The sequence below is a fragment of the Populus trichocarpa genome, chromosome 13 (genome assembly GCF_000002775.5).
Source record: "Populus trichocarpa isolate Nisqually-1 chromosome 13, P.trichocarpa_v4.1, whole genome shotgun sequence".
Lineage (NCBI taxonomy): Eukaryota > Viridiplantae > Streptophyta > Magnoliopsida > Malpighiales > Salicaceae > Populus > Populus trichocarpa.
Genome location: NC_037297.2, coordinates 2,235,707 through 2,255,991, shown reverse-complemented (window position 1 = coordinate 2,255,991; position 20,285 = coordinate 2,235,707). Strand labels below are relative to the sequence as shown.

Sequence of the window (20,285 nt, the reverse complement as noted above, 5' to 3'; positions counted from 1 at the left end):
ATATGTTTTTGAAGTATTCTGGGTTTGTGTATCCATCTACATATTCATAGGAGCATTTGTCGGTTCATGCATTCTTGATATAAACACAGAAGCATTTGCAGTCATTTTCTGAAACTCTTCAATCGTCTCCCTTGCTCATCCTTCAAATTATACTGGAAAGCAAATTGTAATCAACCAAACAAATGTTCAGATGCCAGTCTTTTTTACTGTATAATAAAAATAGGTTATTCGTTTAGTCCCTGATGGACAAATCAAATTTTAAACTACAATTAAATCTTTTAATAACCTCATAACAGCAGCTAGTAACGGTCATATAACAGCTAGTATCAGTAATTATAAGAATAAATAGGAATTAATCAACAAAATGCATTTAGACCCTAGACAGGAGCACTGCCAAAAACTGGGGATGCCTTACACTGTCCTGCATTTTCTCAACTTGCGTAGAAAATGAGGCCGATTTGTATTGGTACATAGACTGTACATAGACAAATTTGGTATGTGAAATAGCATATTTCTTGGCCATACCATTCAAGAAACACACCCTTTTACTTCGTGCGGCTCTTGAGGCCGTCCCAAGATTATTTTCCTGAGTTTCCTGTTCTTAGTACAAAATCAACTAGCATATAATTAAGGTTCGTTTTATCAAGTTCACTGCACCTACCTGTCTTGCTCTCACAGTAATGTCAACGGGGGCCACTCCAAGCTCAATGTCTGTTAACATGGTCAAATTCCTCTTGCTTGCACCCACATTCTTTATCTTTTTCCCTTCAGTAATGACCCAGACCATACCTTCATCTGATGGCAGCCAGGGAAGATGGCGTCTTTTGCATGCAAATGTAGGCATATCAGCTATGCACATGCAACTTATGCATGATAACAAAGTTGTCATTTTTGACCGCACAGATTTTGGCCCCTCTAACATCTCCCTCCCTGGTGGTCGCTGCCGTATTGATCCCAGCGACGAAGCCCTTAAAATAGATTGCACTGCACACTCCATCCTTTACGATATTATCACTGACACCTACCGTCCTCTAATGGTCCAAACAGACACTTGGTGCTCTTCTGGGGCAGTTTTACCTAACGGGACCCTAGTTCAAACTGGGGGTTTCCATGATGGCGACAATGTAACACGCATGTATACTTCATGCCCAGATGACATTTGTGATTGGGTTGAGTATCCAAACTATCTATCAAGAAGAAGATGGTATGCAACTAATCAAATATTGCCTGATGGACGAATTATCATTATTGGCGGTCGAAGGGAGTTCAGCTACGAGTTCTTCCCTCGTCCTTCTCCTCGTCGCCAAACTTTTCAGCTCCGTCTTCTAATAGAAACAAGGGAGGGTAATGTTGAAAACAATCTGTACCCGTACGTCCACCTCTTACCAGATGGGAATTTGTTCATCTTCGCTAATACACGATCGATATTGTTTGATTACAATCAAAATCGTGTGGTTAGAGAGTTTCCTCGCATCCCAGGAGGTGATCCTCGCAATTATCCTAGTACCGGATCATCAGTTCTGCTCCCCTTGGATGAAAATGAACACAGCATTGACCCTGAAGTTCTGGTTTGTGGAGGGGCACCAAGAGGTGCATACCAACAAGCCTTACGGGGAACCTATGTACGTGCGATTTCCACATGTGGACGGCTCAGGATCACCGATCAAAACGCTAGTTGGGTCATGGATACCATGCCGATTCCCCGAGTAATGGGCGATATGCTGCTTCTTCCCACCGGAGATGTCATTATAATCAATGGTGGTCAATCAGGCACTGCAGGTTGGGAACTTGGGCGTCAGGCAGCAACCAGACCAGTCATGTACCATCCATCCAACCCTTCCGACCAACGTTTCTCAGTCATGGAACCATCACCACGTCCAAGAATGTATCATTCAGCAGCAATCCTACTAACTGATGGTCGAGTTTTAGTTGGCGGTGGTAACCCTCACATTTACTATAACTTCAGTGATGTATTCTACCCAACAGACTTAAGCCTGGAAACCTTTTCACCACCATATTTATCAACCCAGTACGCATCAATAAGACCTGTGATCTTGTCTGTAGACGATACTGTAAGCCCAGGGCAGAGATTTTTGTTAAGTTTCTCAGTGGGAGAGTACATAGCAGGAAGTGTGTTATCAGTAAGAATAGTCGCACCATCCTTTACAACACACTCATATTCAATGAATCAAAGGATGGTGGTGCTGAGGATTGATGAAATTATTGACAATGAGACATCATCATCATATACCTTGAGTGTTGTTGGACCATCATCAGCTGAGATTGCTCCACCAGGTTACTATTTGCTGTATGTTGTGCATTCTGGTATACCTAGTTCTGGTGTGTGGGTGAGGTTACAGTGATATATGGAGTCGGAGCTTGGAGGTTTTGAGTTAACTTAGTGTTGATCAAGTGTTGCCGAGCGCTATGAATGTACCTGAAAAGATGGTTGATCATAGTTTTCTCTTGTTAAAAAAGTTTCAAAATCTGTAGCTATACCAATTATAGAATATTGATATACATTTTCCTTCATGTTTATACGTATACACACCTCACATTTTTTAAAAAAATATATTTAATAAATATATTTTTTCTAGTGTAATTCTAAAAAATAAATTTTTATGGTAAAGATAAAAAATTAGAACTTCTTTTTTTATTAATATCGGTGTTCGGGCAAACTTATATATACCTTAATTAATTTCACGAATCCTAAAGTTAACGATTATATAAGTTTTTAGTGATTTTGAATTTTTTAAGACTTAAACTAATAATTTATAGAAAATAAATTCAAAACCTGATTAAAAAAATCAAAACTTTTGATAAATTAAGGAGACGGGTGATGTTCTTGTGCATTCTCACAATGATAATTATTTTTTACCAAGTAAAGATATGATTGGCTAGTTTTTTACCAAACTTTCCATTAATTTCCATGATGCTTAAGGGCTAACCATTATATCATTATATATATATATATTGTCACGTCAATAGAAAGTAGAAAGTAGCCTTCTAGATCCATTCTCCATTAGTCTTTTTTGTGTTCAACTTCATTAGAACTCTGTTGAACAAACAATCGATCTTTCTTCCACATCTTGAATGCTTGATTGACAAAATGGTTTTTCCCTTTTCTCAGATTATTCTTTTGCTAATATTTCTTGATTTTCAAGAGTTAATTTTCAGCGGTTAGGTTTTGAAATAGAAGAAATTAAAGATAGTAGGAGTAGAACTAGGAATAACACAATTTAATCTGAATTTAATAGGTATTTCAAAATGAATAATTATTATTTTAATTGTTGTCTTGACGAGTGATTAATAGAATATGGATTTTAAATCCAATCCAAAATTAGTCCGAACATAACATTAAAGTTTTTATTTGATAAATAATAAATAAAATTTGAATATCATAAAAAAAAAAAAAAACAAAGTAACATGATTTACTTTGCATCGATGCCGTGACAAAAAGTGGACACTCCCTTAATAAAATTTATAGAAGAATATGGAGCTTAAACTCATCTTAATTATTAATTGTATGATCTGTTTAATTTGTTGTTTAAGTGCTCGAGAGTAACTAATAATTAGTAGTATTTTATTAATTATTTTTTGAATTCATCTTAAAAAAACATAAAAATAATGATACTCGTGAACTATAATTAAAAATAATAAAAATATTTTTATATATAATTTTTTATCTAATTATATCTATTTTTTTTAAGTAAATCTAGAAAGTAATTAATATAATCATTAAACTTCTCCTCGTAACTGACCTTTCATGTCATCATTATTATATGTCAATAAATAAAATATTCATTAATGCAAAAAATGTCATGATTTCGACTAAGCAACCCACGATGGAGAGGTCCTACTGGCCTCTAATATGAAAGAAAATATTTAAATTAGTGAATCATATTTATAATATGAATCTTTTCGTGTTTAATAACACGATTATAATTAAATTCTGCGAATCTCATTTCAAATTTAATAGCAGGACTATAATTAAATATTTTGTTCTGTAATTATGCTTGTGCTATTAAATATGAAAAAAAAAACATATTCAAAACCTTATTTATTAAATCAATGATATGTAAATATTTATAATATTTTAAAACGTTCCATGTAATTTTTTCTCGAAAGCTCCAACCAGCTTTTCCTTCTAACTTTGGCTTATATATATATTATACAATATGTGTGTATTATTTTATTAAAAAATTTATATAAAATGTATAAAAAAATGATTTTCTAATATATATAGTACAAGCATTTTAATTATTATAGATAAAACTCACCTTTTGGCCGTATACGTTAACAAAACATTTTTATTAAGGCTTAATAACATGCAACTGCAGCTATAATCACAGCCACCACTAAGGAAGTGTTTTTTTAACTATTATTTTTAAAGTTTTTTTTTATATAAAAATAATTTTAAAAATAATTTTTTTTATTTTTTTATATTAACATATCAAAAATATTCAAAAACATAAAAAAAAATTAAAAAAATATTCATTTAAAAAAATTATGATATAATTACAAAGATTAACAAGCTCTACGTATATTGCTACAACCATCATTACAATTACAGATAACCATTAAATTAAATACACACTAAATTAATTGTTTATCAATAATAGTTGGTTCAAGTGGTTGAGCGTTTGTTCTTATTAAATAATTATTAAATAAAGTTTTGAGTTTGAATTTTTTAAATTGAAATAGTGATTAAACCCTACAATTGAAATAGTGGAAACCAAGTCATATGATACTTAAAAAACAATTCCCACATTTACTTATTTTCTTTTCAGGTATCAAGTATGATCAGAGACGAACTTAGCCTATATGCCTTTACTCCTCACTTTTTCAGCGGTGCATGCAAATCATCCACAGGGTAAACATTATATATTTTATTTGCTTCCAAATCATCCACACTTCAAATTTATTTGATACATTCATGATTAGATTTTTATAGATATTAATTAACTTTTAAATTTGAACTCAAGACATTAATATAAAGTTTAATCACCCGATCTAAAGTTATAAAATTATAAGTATTAAATATTAATAAAATTGTGGTCGCCTCTCTTTTGTGCGATTGACTAATTTTCTTTGGTTTTTATATGATTTTTCTTTTATTTTTGTCTTTTTTATAGTTATACATTTATTTTATCTTTTCGGTGATGGTAATATTTTTTATTATTATTAACGTGGGTGTCCAGGTCAGTTTGCGTGCACCTTAACTAATTTCACAGGTCCTGAAGTTAACGACCATGTAAGTCTCCAATGACCATTATATTAGCAACCACATGACTCGAACTTGAGACCACAAGGAGAGCAAACTCCTTAGTCCCAAGTTCTTACCATTAAGCCAGATAGTTAACTTCGGTGGAAACTAAAATTATGTGACTAAATATTTTTATAAATATATATGCATTGTTTTTTATCACCAATAATTATATTTTTGTTATATTTATCTACACATATAAACGTCAATGAAAGCAAATGACATCCATTACAAGTATATAACACATCAACTTCTTCTTCTTCAATTTCTATATGAGACGTAGAATTTATGGCACGACATCACACCAATTTATGAGCCACTTGATTGGCTAATAACACAATTCTTTCTCTATTAAAAAAAAAGTCTAAGCAAGCTAGATATATAAATAAACCTAAAGTCATAAGCAGGACCAATTTTAGAGATAAAGACTCTCCACCATATATATATAGAGTCACAAACTCTTTAGCACATTTAAATTCTCAACTCATAGGGAGCTACGCCTAAGTATGCACTCTACATATGCTTATTTTTATTTTCTATATATTATTTTTTTTCTTCACATTCAAATACTAATTTAAATATTGAAAAATTCTTATTTCAATAAGGATTTATTTTTTCAAGAACTATCACACACAAGCTCAACATAATTCACATGTCTTGGCTCAATTTCAGAAGCAAAACATAAAAGCCCAATTTTATTATAATTTTTTTTTTTTTGAAATCATCATTTTTCATGTCGGAAAACAAAACACGTTCACAGATCAATTTCTCCCAAATTCATCCGGGAACTTCTCTCCTTCAAAAGCTACTCGAAACTCCTAAGATTGGCATCTCCCTTTTTCTATACACATAAAATATTCATCAAAAAACACCACGAGAGAAGAAGCTATTCTAGTAAATTTAACTAGACATTAAGGGCAAGGTGATTTTTATAAAATATATAGGGTTAGATTGATCATTTTGTTTTCTATTACACAGTAAAATTACTAATTTAACCATCAAATAAAATAATATTATACCTATTACTCAAAAGTGTTTTGGTATTTTCATTTTTTTTTCTAAGTATAATTACTTTGATACTATTAAAGATAAAATCAACATAATTCTCTCACAATAGCTTTATTATTATTATTTAACATTAGTTTTATTGTAAATTTGAAGGTTATTTGTAGGTATTATTGTAATTTACTTGTATTAAATATTATTTAAAAAATCTTGTCAGCGCCTGTGGACGGTCCTCGTTCTGTTTGGATGGCATATGCGAGGATATTCGATCACTAAACAGTGTATTCTACAACAACATTTAAAAGATCTTGGCGCCCCCGATATTATAAGATGGCATGTGCCTCGAACGTGTCTCGAGTTTGGTACCAACTAATATTTCTTTTTTTTTTTCCTCTTCTCCTTGAATTCAGCGATGGCCACTTCAATTTCTTCTTCCTTTACATTTGGTCCATGTCTTTTTTATTACTGTTTTTTTTTTTGAATAAGTTATGAAATTACAAATGTTTTTCAATTTCACCCCCTTTTATTTTTTAATCTTTTAGGTTTGGTCCCCATTTTTTTTATTACTATTTTTTTCTTTTTAATAGGCTATAAATTACATTTTTTTTCAATTTCACCCCCTTTTATTTTTTTTTATCTTTTAAATTTGGTCATCATTCTTTTGATTGTTAGTTTCTTTCTTTGGGATAATTTTTTAGGTTTCTTTTTTTGAACAATTTCATCTTCCTTAGGTTTTTTTTTCTATCAAATTTGATCCTTATTTTTTTTTATTGCTATCTTTTTTTCTTTGTCAAGTTTTTTAAATTGATATTTTTTTTCATGATTTCATCCTTAAAAATTAAATTGGTTGGGAATTAAATTTCTTGATTGAACCTAATTCAAGGATTTCACGGGTTACAGGTTTTAGATATTAGACCGGGTTTAAAAGGTTTGCCTAAGTTGCTTTTTTTTTTCTTTTTCAAAGCTACTATTTTTTTTTTACCTTTTTGTAGAGTTTTGCTTTATTATTTTTTACGGTTTGCCTCCTATGAGATTAGTTTGAGGTTTATGATCGAGGTCACCGGTTTCAAAGGTTAATATGAGTTTTTTTTGTCTTTTATTTAAATTGATTTATTTTAATTTCATCACTCAACATTTAATTTATTTGAAATTGTTCTTTCTACTTTTTTTTCCTTTTCTTTTTATTGGGTTTTCTCAATCATGTGTCCATGGTTGTGAGTTAACCTGGATTGACTTAGATTTTTTTTCTATTGTTATAGGGTTAGTCTAAGTTCATGACCCAAGTTATTGGTTTCAAAGATTGATGTTAATTGACTTTTTTGTTTTTTTTTAAATTGATTTATTTCTTTCATCCCTTATTTAATTTATTAGAAATTGATTTTTGTATTTTTTTTCTATTGGGTTATCTTTATCCTATACTCATAGTTACAAGGTTAATGGGTTAACCCGAGTTTACTCATATATTTTTTCCATTGTTTTTTAAAATTAATTTTTTTTTCATCCTTAAAAATCAAGTTATTTGATGATTGAGTTTCATGATTTTATTCAATTTGCTTTCGAATGTGATCACCCTGATGTTATGATTGAATTAGAGATTTTTCATCTTGATTCGGGTGGGCTTGAGTCGAGTTGTTTACCTTTTTTTTAATTATATTTTTTCTTAATTCTTGTCTTTCAATATTTTATTTGCTAGGGATTCAGCTTCACCTTTTTTTGTGAAGTTATCATATTCTCATTTGATTTATTAGGAATTGATCTTTGAACTTTTTTTCTTGCGTTTATTTCTAAAATATTATCTTGATCTTATATCTATGGTCGTGGAGTTTGTGAGTTAACCCGGTTTGAACTGAATTTTTTTTATTTTTTTGTTTTCCCTTTTACTACTTAGTTGTTTTATAATCCGGGTAGACTTAGAGTGATTTCTTTTTGCTTATTTTGTTGTAATTTTTTTATTATTATTGTTTTTTAATTATATTATTTTAACTATTAATTAAACCACTGACTCAAATATTATTTTTTTTACTTAGCAATCTTTTTTATAATTTTTATCCAACCCGCGACGGAGGATAGAACACAAATCTAATGTTCATATTATAATTATAATTATGTTTGGAGAAGAAAGGAGCATCAACTACCAAAAGAAAACAAAAAAAAAAGTACCAAATAATATAATCTCACTGACTCCATCCCGATATCTGGGAAATACATGGAGCATTTTTCAGAGAAAAAAAAAAGAGAGAGGAGAAGAACCAAGACAAAACGATGTACACATCCAAACAGAACCTTATCAAATTCCAATTTTGTAAAAATGTAAAATGCCTCCATCATCTGGGTCCCACCACCCGCCACGTACACGGGCTGTCGCCATCTCAATTATCATCCCGCGTTAATCCTTTGCCGGTCTGTCTCCGTCACAATCACCATGTTTAATAACATTCAATGGCAATTCTAGTAAATAACATGAGCTCCATGCGCTCTTTAGTTTAGCGGCCAACATTTCAGACAGAAAGATCAAATGAAAAGGACATAATCACTTTATCCAGTCCCTATATGTCATCAGAACTTACATTTTAGTACCTATACTTAATTTATTATTTTTCTTGTCCCTCGTTACTATTTAAAATTGATACCCAGTGACAATTTTTCTGAAAATAACACGGAATAACGTTAGACACATGCTGAGCTTGTTTTTTTTTTTGTTCGGTGCATAGTTTTTTTTTTAAAAAATCACTTTAAAATATATAAAAATAATTTTTTTATTTATGACACTAACATATTAAATTAATAAAAAAACATTAAAAAATTATCAATATAATATTTTTTCAGGTAAATAAAACTTTTAAAATACATAAAAAATAAAAATTACAGCACTTTCAAACATTCATTTAACTATAAATAAAAAACTTTTTTTTTTTTGGTAGTTGTTAGCGACTCTTAGCGATAGTAAATGACAACAACCTATTTACACCATAACGTTGATTTCTTGTGATTTTTCTCAAATATTGTCATTTTACCTAATGATCTAACGACACGTGGAGCACTTGAAACATAAGAAGGAGAAAAATTAGTTCAAGAATTCAAATTGAGATTTCAATAAGGTAAAGGCACCAAAGAAGTACCTATAATCGGAATGGCAAAATCTAGTAATTAACAGAAACTGCATGCCCTTTTTGTAACCTGCCAACAACATGATACCGCTTCATCAAGTTTTCCCTCGCTCGAGGATGTAAGCTCCACCTTCCTTTCCCTTGTCTTTCTAAAGTCTCTGTTCTCTGTTGACTCCCAAGAAAACTAAAAATCAAAAAAATAAAAGATACACGCAAGGGAGGAAACAAACAAAGAAAGAAACTAAACAAAGGAAGGGAAAGTGAGAGAATTTTAGCCAAACAGGAAAAAAATAAAAAAACAGAGAGACGAAGAGAGAGCGAGACAGTAGAGAGAGAGAGAGATAGAGAGAGAGAGAGAGAGAGAGAGATGAAGCACATTTTCAAGAAGTTACACATAGGCAGCAACCACGAGTCATCGCCAAATCGAACAAGTAATGAAACAGCCACCAGTGCATCATCACCACCACCATCAGGTTCCTCCGATCAACGGGCCTCCGCCACCATAAATTCACCTGCGAGTCCTCCATTAACATCGCCTTCGCCGGCGACGACAGTGCAACCTTCTGCGATTAGTAATCTGACAGATTACTTTACGTCGGAGGAGGAGTTTCAGGTGCAATTAGCGTTGGCGATTAGCGCGTCGAATTCGGAGTTTAGAGACGATACGGAGAAGGATCAGATCCGTGCCGCGACGTTGTTGAGTTTAGGAGGAGGGAATAATCGGGTTGATGTGGATAGAGAGAAAGGAGAGGAAAAAGTGGAGGATATGTCGAGATATTATTGGGTGAGTCTTTTTGTGATAATAAATTCTTAATTTTCTCGCTTCTTTAGTTGAAGTTCTTAGTGAATGAGTTTGAATTGCTTGCTTGCTTGCTTCTTCTTCTTTTTTTTATCTTTTTTTGTTGTTGAATTAGTTGTTGCAGGGATGTTCAGTGTTTGAAGTTTCTGTAATTTAGCATTCAAAATGAAGGGAAAATGAAGGTGATTTTAACTGTTATTGAGACTGATTATTGTAAGTAATTAAATTCTAGTTTACTTGAATTAGGGAAATTATGTAGTCAATATGAGCTGCTTTTAGGTCTTCAATCTGGATAATTGTAGTGGATGAGCCTAGGAGTCAATAAATTCTTTCTGCTTATAGTAAGTTACTAAGTGTCAAGTTCAGCTGAATTAGGGAAATTTATTCAATTTGAGCTGTTTTTGAGTCGTCAATGTGGTGAATTGTAGTGGATGAGTTTCACATTTATTAGATTTATGGGAAGAAAGATTAAAATGTTTATGAAATCTGGAGGTGAAGTGTTCAGTCCGTCTTGGATACTATGAAGTGTTAGTGAATAAGCTAGAAGTGGAGTCGTTTTATGTGGGTTTTGGTTGTTGACTGCCAGTGTCTGCACAGGGCAATTAATTTTGAAGCGTACATGATAGTTCCCTGTGCTCATAGATCATCGTGTTTACCTGCATCCTTAAAGTTTTTTTGGTTGATTTTTCTTTTATTAACTATTAGTTTGTATTTAATTTGTCGTACATTGATTCGAACATCCAAAAACTTCAAATATATATATATATATATTTTTGTTTAACTTTAAATTGATATAATCTCATATATTAAACTATATGTGAAAACTTATTTGGCCAAAAAGTGAAAAATTTGGCAGTGTGTTGTTTGTGAAGATAAAAATATGGTCTGAATCAGTTCTTCTGGAGATGCTGTTGGCAACAATAAAATGATTTGGTTCTATTAGTTATAAAATGATTTGATTCTATTAAATTAGCTATAATGCAGTTTGCAAAACATAAAATTTTTAATGCTAAGCTAAACCTTGTAACGTTTTACATAAAAACTTTCTTAAGGTCAATGGATTTTGAATATTTCTCATTGAAAGAGTAAATTGGTAAAGTGAAAGAGCAATGCCGCTGTTTGCAATACTCTTATTATACATGACGCAGTTGAGGAAGGGTGTGTGGATGCTTCATAAATGATAAATGTGTGGCACACCTGGACTTTTCCAACTTCAAAGGTTCCTGTGAATGTGTGCTATCAAATAATGCTTTTCTACATTTGTTTTCCTTGACCTGAGTTGGATTGCTTCACCAGGAGTATAATGTGCTTGATTATGGGGAGAAAGTGATGGATGGTTTCTATGACGTGCTATGCACAAGTTCAGCAGTCCAAGGAAAAATGCCATCTCTAACAGATCTAGAAACAAATGCTAGCAGTTCTGGTTTTGAAGCGGTAATAGTCAATCGAAAAATTGATCCCACCTTAGAAGAGCTGATGCAAATTGCACAATGTATTGCATTAGATTGCCCTGCGACCAATGTTGCTGTTTTGGTACAGCAGCTGGCTGAACTTGTTACAGGACACATGGGTGGGCCGGTGAAGGATGCCAACTTGATTTTGGCAAAGTGGATAGAGAGAAGCTCAGAATTAAGAACTTCTCTTCAAACAAGTGTATTGCCTATTGGGTCCATAAATATTGGTCTGTCTCGACATCGTGCTTTGCTTTTCAAGGTCAGTATCATCTTTTCATTAGAGACTGCCTGAGGTTGTTGTTGCTGCAGCAATCTTGTACATCTTAAGTGGGGCTGCTTGTAATAGCTATATTCATAATTTTTGTTCACCTGAATCTAGGTGTTGGCTGATACCATAAAGTTACCTTGTCGACTGGTGAAAGGTAGTCATTACACTGGCATCGAGGATGATGCTGTCAACATAATAAAGTTGAAGGATGAAAGGTTGTGGGCTTTCCTTGCTGTGTTTTTTTTATATGTATCTATTATCTCATTATTTATCTTTTCTGTGACTGTCCTTTTTAATTTAAATTATGTGATCAACTCTTTCTGTCTTCTGTATTGAAGTCCTTTGAAAAGAAACTTCAAACTGCTTATTGGTGGCTCACCTGAAGTCCATGCTGACTTAGGATCCTGTTTAGAAGTAAAATGGTGGAAGAAATAACCAGAGCAAAAGAAACTCATTATTGTAAAACTGATAAAGATCTTAAGGAAAATGGAACATTACAAAACATTCATTCAATGTCCAAGAAGAGGTCTAGGAATCTGCTATTTTTTGTTGACCGGTCATTAGTTGCTCTGTTAAGCAGGAACAGAGCTCAGGCTTAGGTAATAAACATTTGAAATAATGCAAAACATGCTTGCATAGAGTAAGAGAATGGAGTTATTTGTCTCTTGATTGTACAGATCAAGTATGATCCACAATGTAAAGGCTAGGATGCCTATTTGAAAGGTCATGGCAAAGTACATGTTCTCATTAATGCGCATATGCGCACACAATCCTCATTGTTTGGTCCTTTCAGGCCACCACAACTAATCCTCATTTATGCTAATTGTTGTCTGCAACTTATTGTTTTCTTTGTTTCATCTTCTTTTGTGGCCATTTCTGTTTCTAAAGATGGAGTTTTGCTCCCTCGCGGTTACATAACATAAAATCCAGATGGTCAAATCTAAGCTACATCTTATGCACAGATTTTTGTAGGAGACACTGGAGCTATTCTTTGATATTCTTGATGAACTTGTACAAATGCTTACCTGCATCTCTGTGCCCTGTTTCTGTATGGTAGAGGAAACACATTTTGTTTGTTTCACTTGTAACTATATTTTTTCTGCCTTCAGAGAGTTTTTGGTCGATCTCATGGCAGCTCCCGGAACACTGATACCAGCTGATGTCCCAAGTGCAAAAGACAGTACCTTTAAGATCCCTTCTCTTCGCTCCACTAATGACACTGGAGTTGTTTTCACTAGACCAAATCCATTACCTGGTGAGGGCACTAGTCAGAGCTCTTCAGTGGATGGTATTTCACCTTTCAATAGTAGATTAAATTCTGAAAATGCAGAATCCCTACCTTTTTTCTCTGGTTCAAGTAGCGACGCTGGTGTTGGTTCTTCTGGAGTAGCTAATAAAGCTGCTCCAACTAATCAGTTTGGTAATATATCTTCCACAGCCATTGGGACTTCTGTATACAAGGGGAGTCGTGGGGGCCATGCAGTCGGTGATGGTGTGCGGATGAATGTTAATGTAGTTCCATATGGTCCTAATAGCCCAGAGGATTCTAAAAACCTTTTTTCAGATCTTAACCCATTCCAGATCAAGGGAACTGGGAAAAGTTTCATGCACCACAAACCTGTAGAAAATAAAATTAATGAGTTTCCAGGACGGAAAAATAACCCTGTTCCCGGTCCGCCTGCACCATTGGTGTGGAAGAATCGATATGCTTACAATGAGGTGCCTAGAAGAAAAGAGAATGAACTTGTGGAGGGCCTCTATCCAAGAATTAATCGGGAACCAAATAATTATAATCAGTCCTTAGCTTCCACCAGTTCTTCTGAAAAAGTTTATCCACAGGGTTTCAAGTCATCTAGTAATTTTAATCCATCCAATAAAGAAAGTGACACCAGGAATTATGCAAGCAGTGTCAGTTCAGCATTGTCATCAGATCCTAGTCAATGCTACAGTTTTCCTTCTGTTGAGGAAGCAAACTCAAATTTTAAAGAAAATAAACTCTGGGATGCAAAGAATTTGCAAAATGACTCGGAAGCCATGGCTAAAGAACATGAAGACAATGAAATTGATTTCCATGACCGTAGAAAGTGCACATATGACAGATTTATGGGGACCAATCTAAAGTTGAAGGATCCAGAGAGTCCAAGTGCATCAGTTGATCCGATCTCTCACAGGGTTGATCAAATAATGGATGACGTGGATGTAGGTGATGAAATTTGCTGGGAAGATTTGATAATCGGTGAAAGGATTGGACTAGGTAATGTAAATGGCTTGTCAGATTTTGTATTAGAATTGATAATGAATTCACTATTGCTGAGTTGCTTCTACATAAGTGTGTGCATACATGCAAGTGTGTGTGAGCATGCACACTCACACCCAACATGCAATATGACATATGCATCTCGTTAACTTCAACATAAAACATTCTTTAGAAGCTTTTTCCTTGTTCTCATGAGAATTTGCTTTTCCTGCTATTTGTTTGATAACTTCTTTTGAAATCGAAAAATAGTATGGCCTTAATTTTCTTGTGGAGGTCAAAAACTCTCTGCTTTCCTTTTCCTTTGTGTCTCATGCTGTCATAATTATAAGGAGGATTAATGTCTGAAGACAGTCTCTCTCGTATGTTTCTGGTGAATAGGTTCATATGGAGAGGTCTATCATGCTGATTGGAATGGCACGGTGAGCTTGGCTCTCCTTCATTTTACTTGTTTCTGCTTTTGTATTTTGTTGCTATAGCTCAATTTTGATTTGTTAGGAATGTGGAAAATCTGTCTCATTTTGCTCTTGATATTCTGGCTTTATCTTAATCAATTGATGTCTAAATTTGATTTTCTCTTTCCAATTATTCTCTTTTTACATTATTTCAAGTGTTTTGCCTTTGGAAATTTATAGTGAAAGATAACTAGAGATAGATGTAGCACCAGAAAAGTTAGTCTAATTTGGAAAATCCACTTTCACTTGAAACTGAAACATGTGTCTTACATTAATCTGGATATGTGGTTACAGAAGAACGCTCTTCATGACATTTAAGCATAGTGATTAATTGTCTGTTATACTAATTACTAGCATTAGTGCTTGTTTGCTGAATTCATGGGCTGAATTTTGGAATTATGGAGGGAGAAATATACTTGTAATTTCTAATCTTCTAGGGGGTGGATTGTTGTTAAATCACAGGAGGTTGCTGTGAAGAAGTTCTTAGACCAAGATTTCTCAGGTGCTGCCTTGGATGAATTCAAAAGAGAAGTAAGAAACAATTCAGCCTTCCTAATATTCATTTAATAAAATCTATTTCCTCTCTCTTTGAAAGAAAATAAATTTGGCATTTTATAGTTACCATTTAGCTTCACGAAACCAAAAGATACAAAACATAAAAGAACCGACATGGTGAATAGCTTGGTCATGCCATGTGTTGCCATGCATGTGGCTACAAACTTCTCTTGTTAGTAGCATCACCCTGTTGGCTTCTACCTAAAGTTCTTGGATTCAACAGCTCTTGATAATCGTTCATTTTCTGCTCGTGTCATCAAGATCCTCAGAAATGTGACCTATAAAAATTGATTTAGGGTAATTTAAGTTGTCATTTGGCGCACAAATCTAAAGGTATCTGGGTGTGTCAGAGATCATGTTCTGTTTTTCTTCAGTTCTAAGTAATTGACCAATCTTTGATTTCTGCTCTGTATTGTAAGGTGCGAATAATGCGCAGATTGCGTCATCCAAATGTTGTTCTTTTTATGGGTGCTGTTACCCGTCCTCCAAACCTTTCTATCATCACAGAGTTTCTTCCAAGGTATATAATTCTAAGCTTCATTTCGTTGTCTCAGCTGAATGAGATAAACTTTCTTTAAGCAACAGCAAAGACCAGCTATCTTTGTGATTTCACTTATGTGTGGGGTATTGAAACTTGGTCTTCAGCTGACAATTTTTTGAATGATATTTTTGGCTTGCTAGAGGAAGTTTATACCGGATTCTTCATCGTCCTCAATGTCAAATTGATGAGAAGCGTAGAATAAGGATGGCTCTCGATGTGGTATGTGATTATCAGCCCTTTGTTCTTTTGAATTTGTACTTTACACCCTTGAGTCTGATTTCAAATTCCTCCTTGCACAACAGGCAAGGGGCATGAATTGCTTGCATGCCAGCATACCAACAATAGTTCACCGGGATTTGAAATCACCGAATCTTTTGGTTGATAAAAACTGGACCGTCAAGGTATGGAACACTGCCACTATGGAACTTTATTCACACCTTCCTTTTGTTCATTGTTCCAAGTTTTTTTTTTTTCTCATTGTAATTATTACTGCAGGACATGCACACATTTATTTGTTTTTCTGTCGACTAGGTATAATCTACTTTGTTGGTATCAGAGACAGTTTTTAGTTATACAATGACAGTTCTTTCAGCTTATTTATCCTTTGGTGGCTGCTGGTACAAGTTTAAAAAATGGGGGTAAATTGTTAAGAGTAATTATTACTAGTCATTTTTGAAGGTGCAAAAGGTGTTAAATTATTTTTTAAGATTGTTTGTTAGGAAGTTAAAAACCATGTGTATCAATCGGTCTATTATAATGAAATTCAAAAAAAAATATTAAGTGATGTAATATTAGAAAGTACCACTAACAAGGTGTAAGTAATAAAGAGAGGATGGGCTATAAATTTGAGGAAGAGAGAGAAAAGGCATAAAAGACAATACCACCCCTTAAAAATGTTTCTCTTCTCTCGCCAAGGGTAAACTTTACCCTCCATTCAGTGCCATCTAGGGGTTAATTCTTAACCTTATTAACATTTACTTCTCTCCACTTTTTTGCACCAGAAAACAGTAACAATTACTCTTGTGAAATTTAACCCCATAAAAAACATACCATTACTTGTAGATTTGCTACTTGCTCTCGTACTACTTTAGTATGCGTGTCATAGTTGTATTGGCATGTATTTTCTTGAGTCATGGAAAAGGGTATGACTCACGGTGGAGCCATGGGAGGTAGTGGTATGGATTTACTCTTAACTTTCAAGCTCAGAACTAGAACCAGTCTAATATTCCTATGATTTTTCATGAACATGGACTGGTGTTCTTGGCATTAATTATGAACTCTTAGTGGCACCAAAGAGTTACTCCTAATTTGGACTGTATACCTTTGATCTTAAACTTCAAACTTTTCCTTCTCTAAAGAGTGCAGAATCACCCTAGGGCTGTTGTGTCTTGCTAATACTCCAATCTCAAATGTTGCATGTGTCTGCTTGCTGAAAACTGTTGTTTAATTTAGGCTGCAATGCTCTTGAATCTTGAAAACCTTGATTAAATCATACGAAAATGAGAGTTCCTTCACAAGAGGGAATGGGGTGTAATTTAAGAGAAAATACCATAGAAGCTCCACTCCCTGGGCAACTTTATTCAAATCTTATCCTGCCTTTTGGTGTTTTTTCGACCTAGTTTTGAGGAGGATCATGTTGCTTGAGCTGTTCTACACTTGCTGATTTTTGTTTACCCAGCCGAGTTGCTTGCAGCTTGTGATGGTCAAAAAGTCCAACAAGATGGTTTAAATGTTGAGTCTCTGTTTTCTTCAATAATTTGATTTTCTAGAAGACTCTGTGTGACAGGTTGCTCAAAAGTTAAAGATGCAAATCAAGAAGAAGCAAATAATAGTCGGCAGTTCGAATTGGTTTTTGGTGCTGTTTTTGACAGATTGTATTGTTTCACTGGCAGGTTTGTGATTTTGGGCTCTCACGCTTGAAGCATAACACCTTTTTGTCATCCAAATCAACTGCAGGAACGGTAAGGATCTGATCTTTCATCCAACAATCAGGGGAAAAATAAAGAAGCTTTTGTGGCTACAGGGAGTATATGCATTGTTTGTCCTTTATTCCTGATTGAGTTGTCTTTAATGTGTTAGCCTGAGTGGATGGCACCTGAAGTTCTCCGTAATGAACCCTCTAATGAGAAGTGAGTTGATGAATTTTTCCTCTTACCTTTTCAGATTGACTTTAATTCACTCACACTTCCAGCTGTCACATCTATGTGATTGCACATACAATCATTAATTTCATTTATGCTATGTGGATTCCCCTTCGTAGTTGGGAATCCCAGTTGTTAGTTACAGTATTGGTCGTTATGATAAAACTAGCTTTAGAATGACTATGAAAATGGAAAGCCAAGTACAGTTCTGTCATCTGTTGTCTTGGAGAAGGGATTTCACTGGTGCTAGCATCGAATATAAATTTATTGGATCACCATAATAAATAGGTAATTTGTGTCTTCTGTTGAGTGAACACAGGTGTGATGTATATAGCTTTGGAATCATTCTTTGGGAGCTCGCAACGATAAGATTGCCCTGGAGTGGGATGAACCCAATGCAAGTTGTAGGTGCAGTTGGTTTCCAGAACCGCCGCCTTGAAATCCCCAAGGAAGTTGATCCCTTAGTTGCAAGGATAATTTGGGAATGTTGGCAGACGTAAGTTGAAAAGAAAATTCTTTAAAATTGGTTCCTAGTATCACCCCCCTACTAATACAAATCCAGGCACTGATGGCTCTCTTTGTTGTGTTATTCTCCAGCGATCCAAACTTGCGTCCTTCATTTGCACAGCTCACAGTTGCTCTCAAGCCTTTGCAGCGGCTGGTCATCCCTTCACATCTGGACCAGCCTAGCCCACCTCTGCAACAAGAGATTGCAGTAAATTCTACACCCTGAGATGTCTCAATTTTGAAATTGTGAATATGTAGACATTCTGTTATTGGTCTTTGGTGAGGTCCTATTGTGTGACATTCCAAAAACGGGATAACAAGGAGAAAAGAATAGGAAAAAAGAGTGTAGACAGCGTTTTGTGTCAGTAATGTATGTGCGTAAGCTCCTGCTGCCAAATAATTATAGCAGCACTTCTTTGTACAGATGGGTTTTACATGAACGCGCATTAAGGAATTGATACCATGTAACGTGTTGAACGACACACTTCAATCTATCTAGGGTTCTTCATTTGTTGTCTCGGTTTTTTTTTTTTTTTCCTTTTTTTTTTCCTATTAAATTTGCTATGTGAAATCTTTGGTTTTTTCTTCTCTCACTATTCCTATTATCTCACAGGTACAATAGAGAGCTTTTTCACACCTAGGAAAAAACCCGAATTGGATGGCAAAATAACGTGTTAGTGTGAGCTTATATATGCATGCGATGTATATTTTGAGAAGCTTGTGCTTTATTGGGCTTCTGAATCTAATATATGTTAGCTCTTATAGCATGTTTGGAGTGTGCTTTATTGGGCTTCTGAATCTAATATATGTTAGCTCTTATAGCATGTTGGTTGCGGGTGCGCGTTTCCAAACATTACCTTAAGCAAAGAAGTTGTTCTGTACGTCTTTGATTCTAATTTCTATAATATTTTTTAGGATCTTCAGCAACTTATATCTGCTTGGAAAACAACTTTTGTCGTTTTCGATTACTGAAGCCTCAAGCTTCATATTAATACACATAGGCCTTGTTTACATATTGTAGTTTCTCGATGTGGGATACTCAAAGTTGAGATCTTGCAATTTGTATCCCCTACGCACATATTTTCTTGAAGTCCATTGAGTTTATACCCCGATTAGGCATGTGTATCCAGAGTTGATGGAGCAAAAGTTATTTGATTATATGCTAGAGAATTAATATCCTGAACCCGTGAAGGATTTAAATCATTTCCATCCCAAGTATTTGTACCCAAAAATGAACTTCGAAGGTTGATTTTGGAAGTGTAAAGGCAGAATTTCCCGGAGCTCATCATCGAGCCCTCAAGTCACTTGACCAATGCATCATTGCCCACTATTGTCACAGTTGTTAATGATCTGACTTGGGATGTTGGAAGAGATTTGTGAGGAACAAAAAGACAAGAACAATAGAATCTACTTTTAGTTGAAGAGGAAATACCAACTCATATATGACCGCAACAAGGATTGATTTACAGCAGATGACAAGGTCATAAAACTCATGCAGCAACAGCAGAATGCCATACCTTATGTTGCTTATTTATGTCACGCAGTATTTGCAGTTGCATAGCTAAGGACTGGATACATATTTTGTTGAACAGTTCTCTCCAAGTACTTCACTCTGGAGCAGTTGGTGACAGTTGGCACCGCTAACCTTTTAGCAGTGTCAATTTTCAAGGCTTTTACTATGCTAGTAAGAGATGGATTTTGAAACTAAGAAATTGTTCTCATGGGGATGGAATCAAAAGATCAAGAAAAATGCATAAGAAACAAATCTCATAACTTATTGAAAAAGCCCTCGTTCTAGAGAGAGAGTAAACCTGGGCTCTGCTAATTCCGAAATGAGAGATGAAAGGAGAATAGAGGAGAGAGAGAAGGAAAAAGATGGGTAGTAGAGGAAGGATGATAAAATTAGGGCTCAAGAATAAAGCCCACCAAAATC

General features: G+C 34.3%; 2 protein-coding genes across 5 annotated transcripts; both read left to right on the top strand.

The window, feature by feature from the left end:
• Positions 1 to 337: 337 nt before the first annotated feature.
• LOC18110971 (aldehyde oxidase GLOX) lies at positions 338 to 2,532 on the top strand. The gene has a single exon (XM_006389249.3). The coding sequence runs from the start codon at positions 681 to 683 to the stop codon at positions 2,361 to 2,363; it is 1,683 nt and encodes a 560-aa protein (XP_006389311.3). The 5' UTR covers positions 338 to 680; the 3' UTR covers positions 2,364 to 2,532.
• Positions 2,533 to 9,492: 6,960 nt separating this feature from the next.
• Positions 9,493 to 19,269, top strand: LOC18110970 (serine/threonine-protein kinase EDR1). 4 transcript variants are annotated; one of them, XM_024583077.2, is made up of 14 exons: positions 9,493 to 10,162; positions 11,474 to 11,890; positions 12,011 to 12,114; positions 13,009 to 14,153; positions 14,535 to 14,575; positions 15,071 to 15,139; positions 15,583 to 15,683; positions 15,845 to 15,923; positions 16,007 to 16,105; positions 17,597 to 17,665; positions 17,784 to 17,833; positions 18,165 to 18,341; positions 18,443 to 18,560; positions 18,966 to 19,269. In XM_024583077.2, exons 1-14 carry the CDS (start codon positions 9,746 to 9,748, stop codon positions 18,972 to 18,974), a joined length of 2,895 nt encoding a protein of 964 aa, XP_024438845.1. In that variant the 5' UTR covers positions 9,493 to 9,745; the 3' UTR covers positions 18,975 to 19,269. The 4 variants fall into 4 exon arrangements, with proteins under 4 accessions (XP_024438845.1, XP_006389310.1, XP_024438847.1 ...); XM_024583079.2 differs by lacking the exon at positions 18,966 to 19,269 and having other exon boundaries at positions 9,495 to 10,162; positions 13,009 to 13,154; positions 13,338 to 14,153; positions 18,443 to 18,860; XM_024583078.2 differs by lacking the exon at positions 18,966 to 19,269 and having other exon boundaries at positions 9,495 to 10,162; positions 13,009 to 13,187; positions 13,338 to 14,153; positions 18,443 to 18,860.
• Positions 19,270 to 20,285: the final 1,016 nt, after the last annotated feature.

Coding starts and splice junctions, on each gene's coding strand:
- LOC18110971 (XM_006389249.3), top strand. CDS start 681: ATGTCAACGGGGGCCACTCCAAGCTCAATGTCTGTTAACATGGTCAAA.
- LOC18110970 (XM_006389248.3), top strand. CDS start 9,746: ATGAAGCACATTTTCAAGAAGTTACACATAGGCAGCAACCACGAGTCA. Junction 14,576..15,070: donor ATGCTGATTGGAATGGCACG/GTGAGCTTGGCT, acceptor GTTAAATCACAG/GAGGTTGCTGTGAAGAAGTT. Junction 15,924..16,006: donor TAAGGATGGCTCTCGATGTG/GTATGTGATTAT, acceptor CTTGCACAACAG/GCAAGGGGCATGAATTGCTT.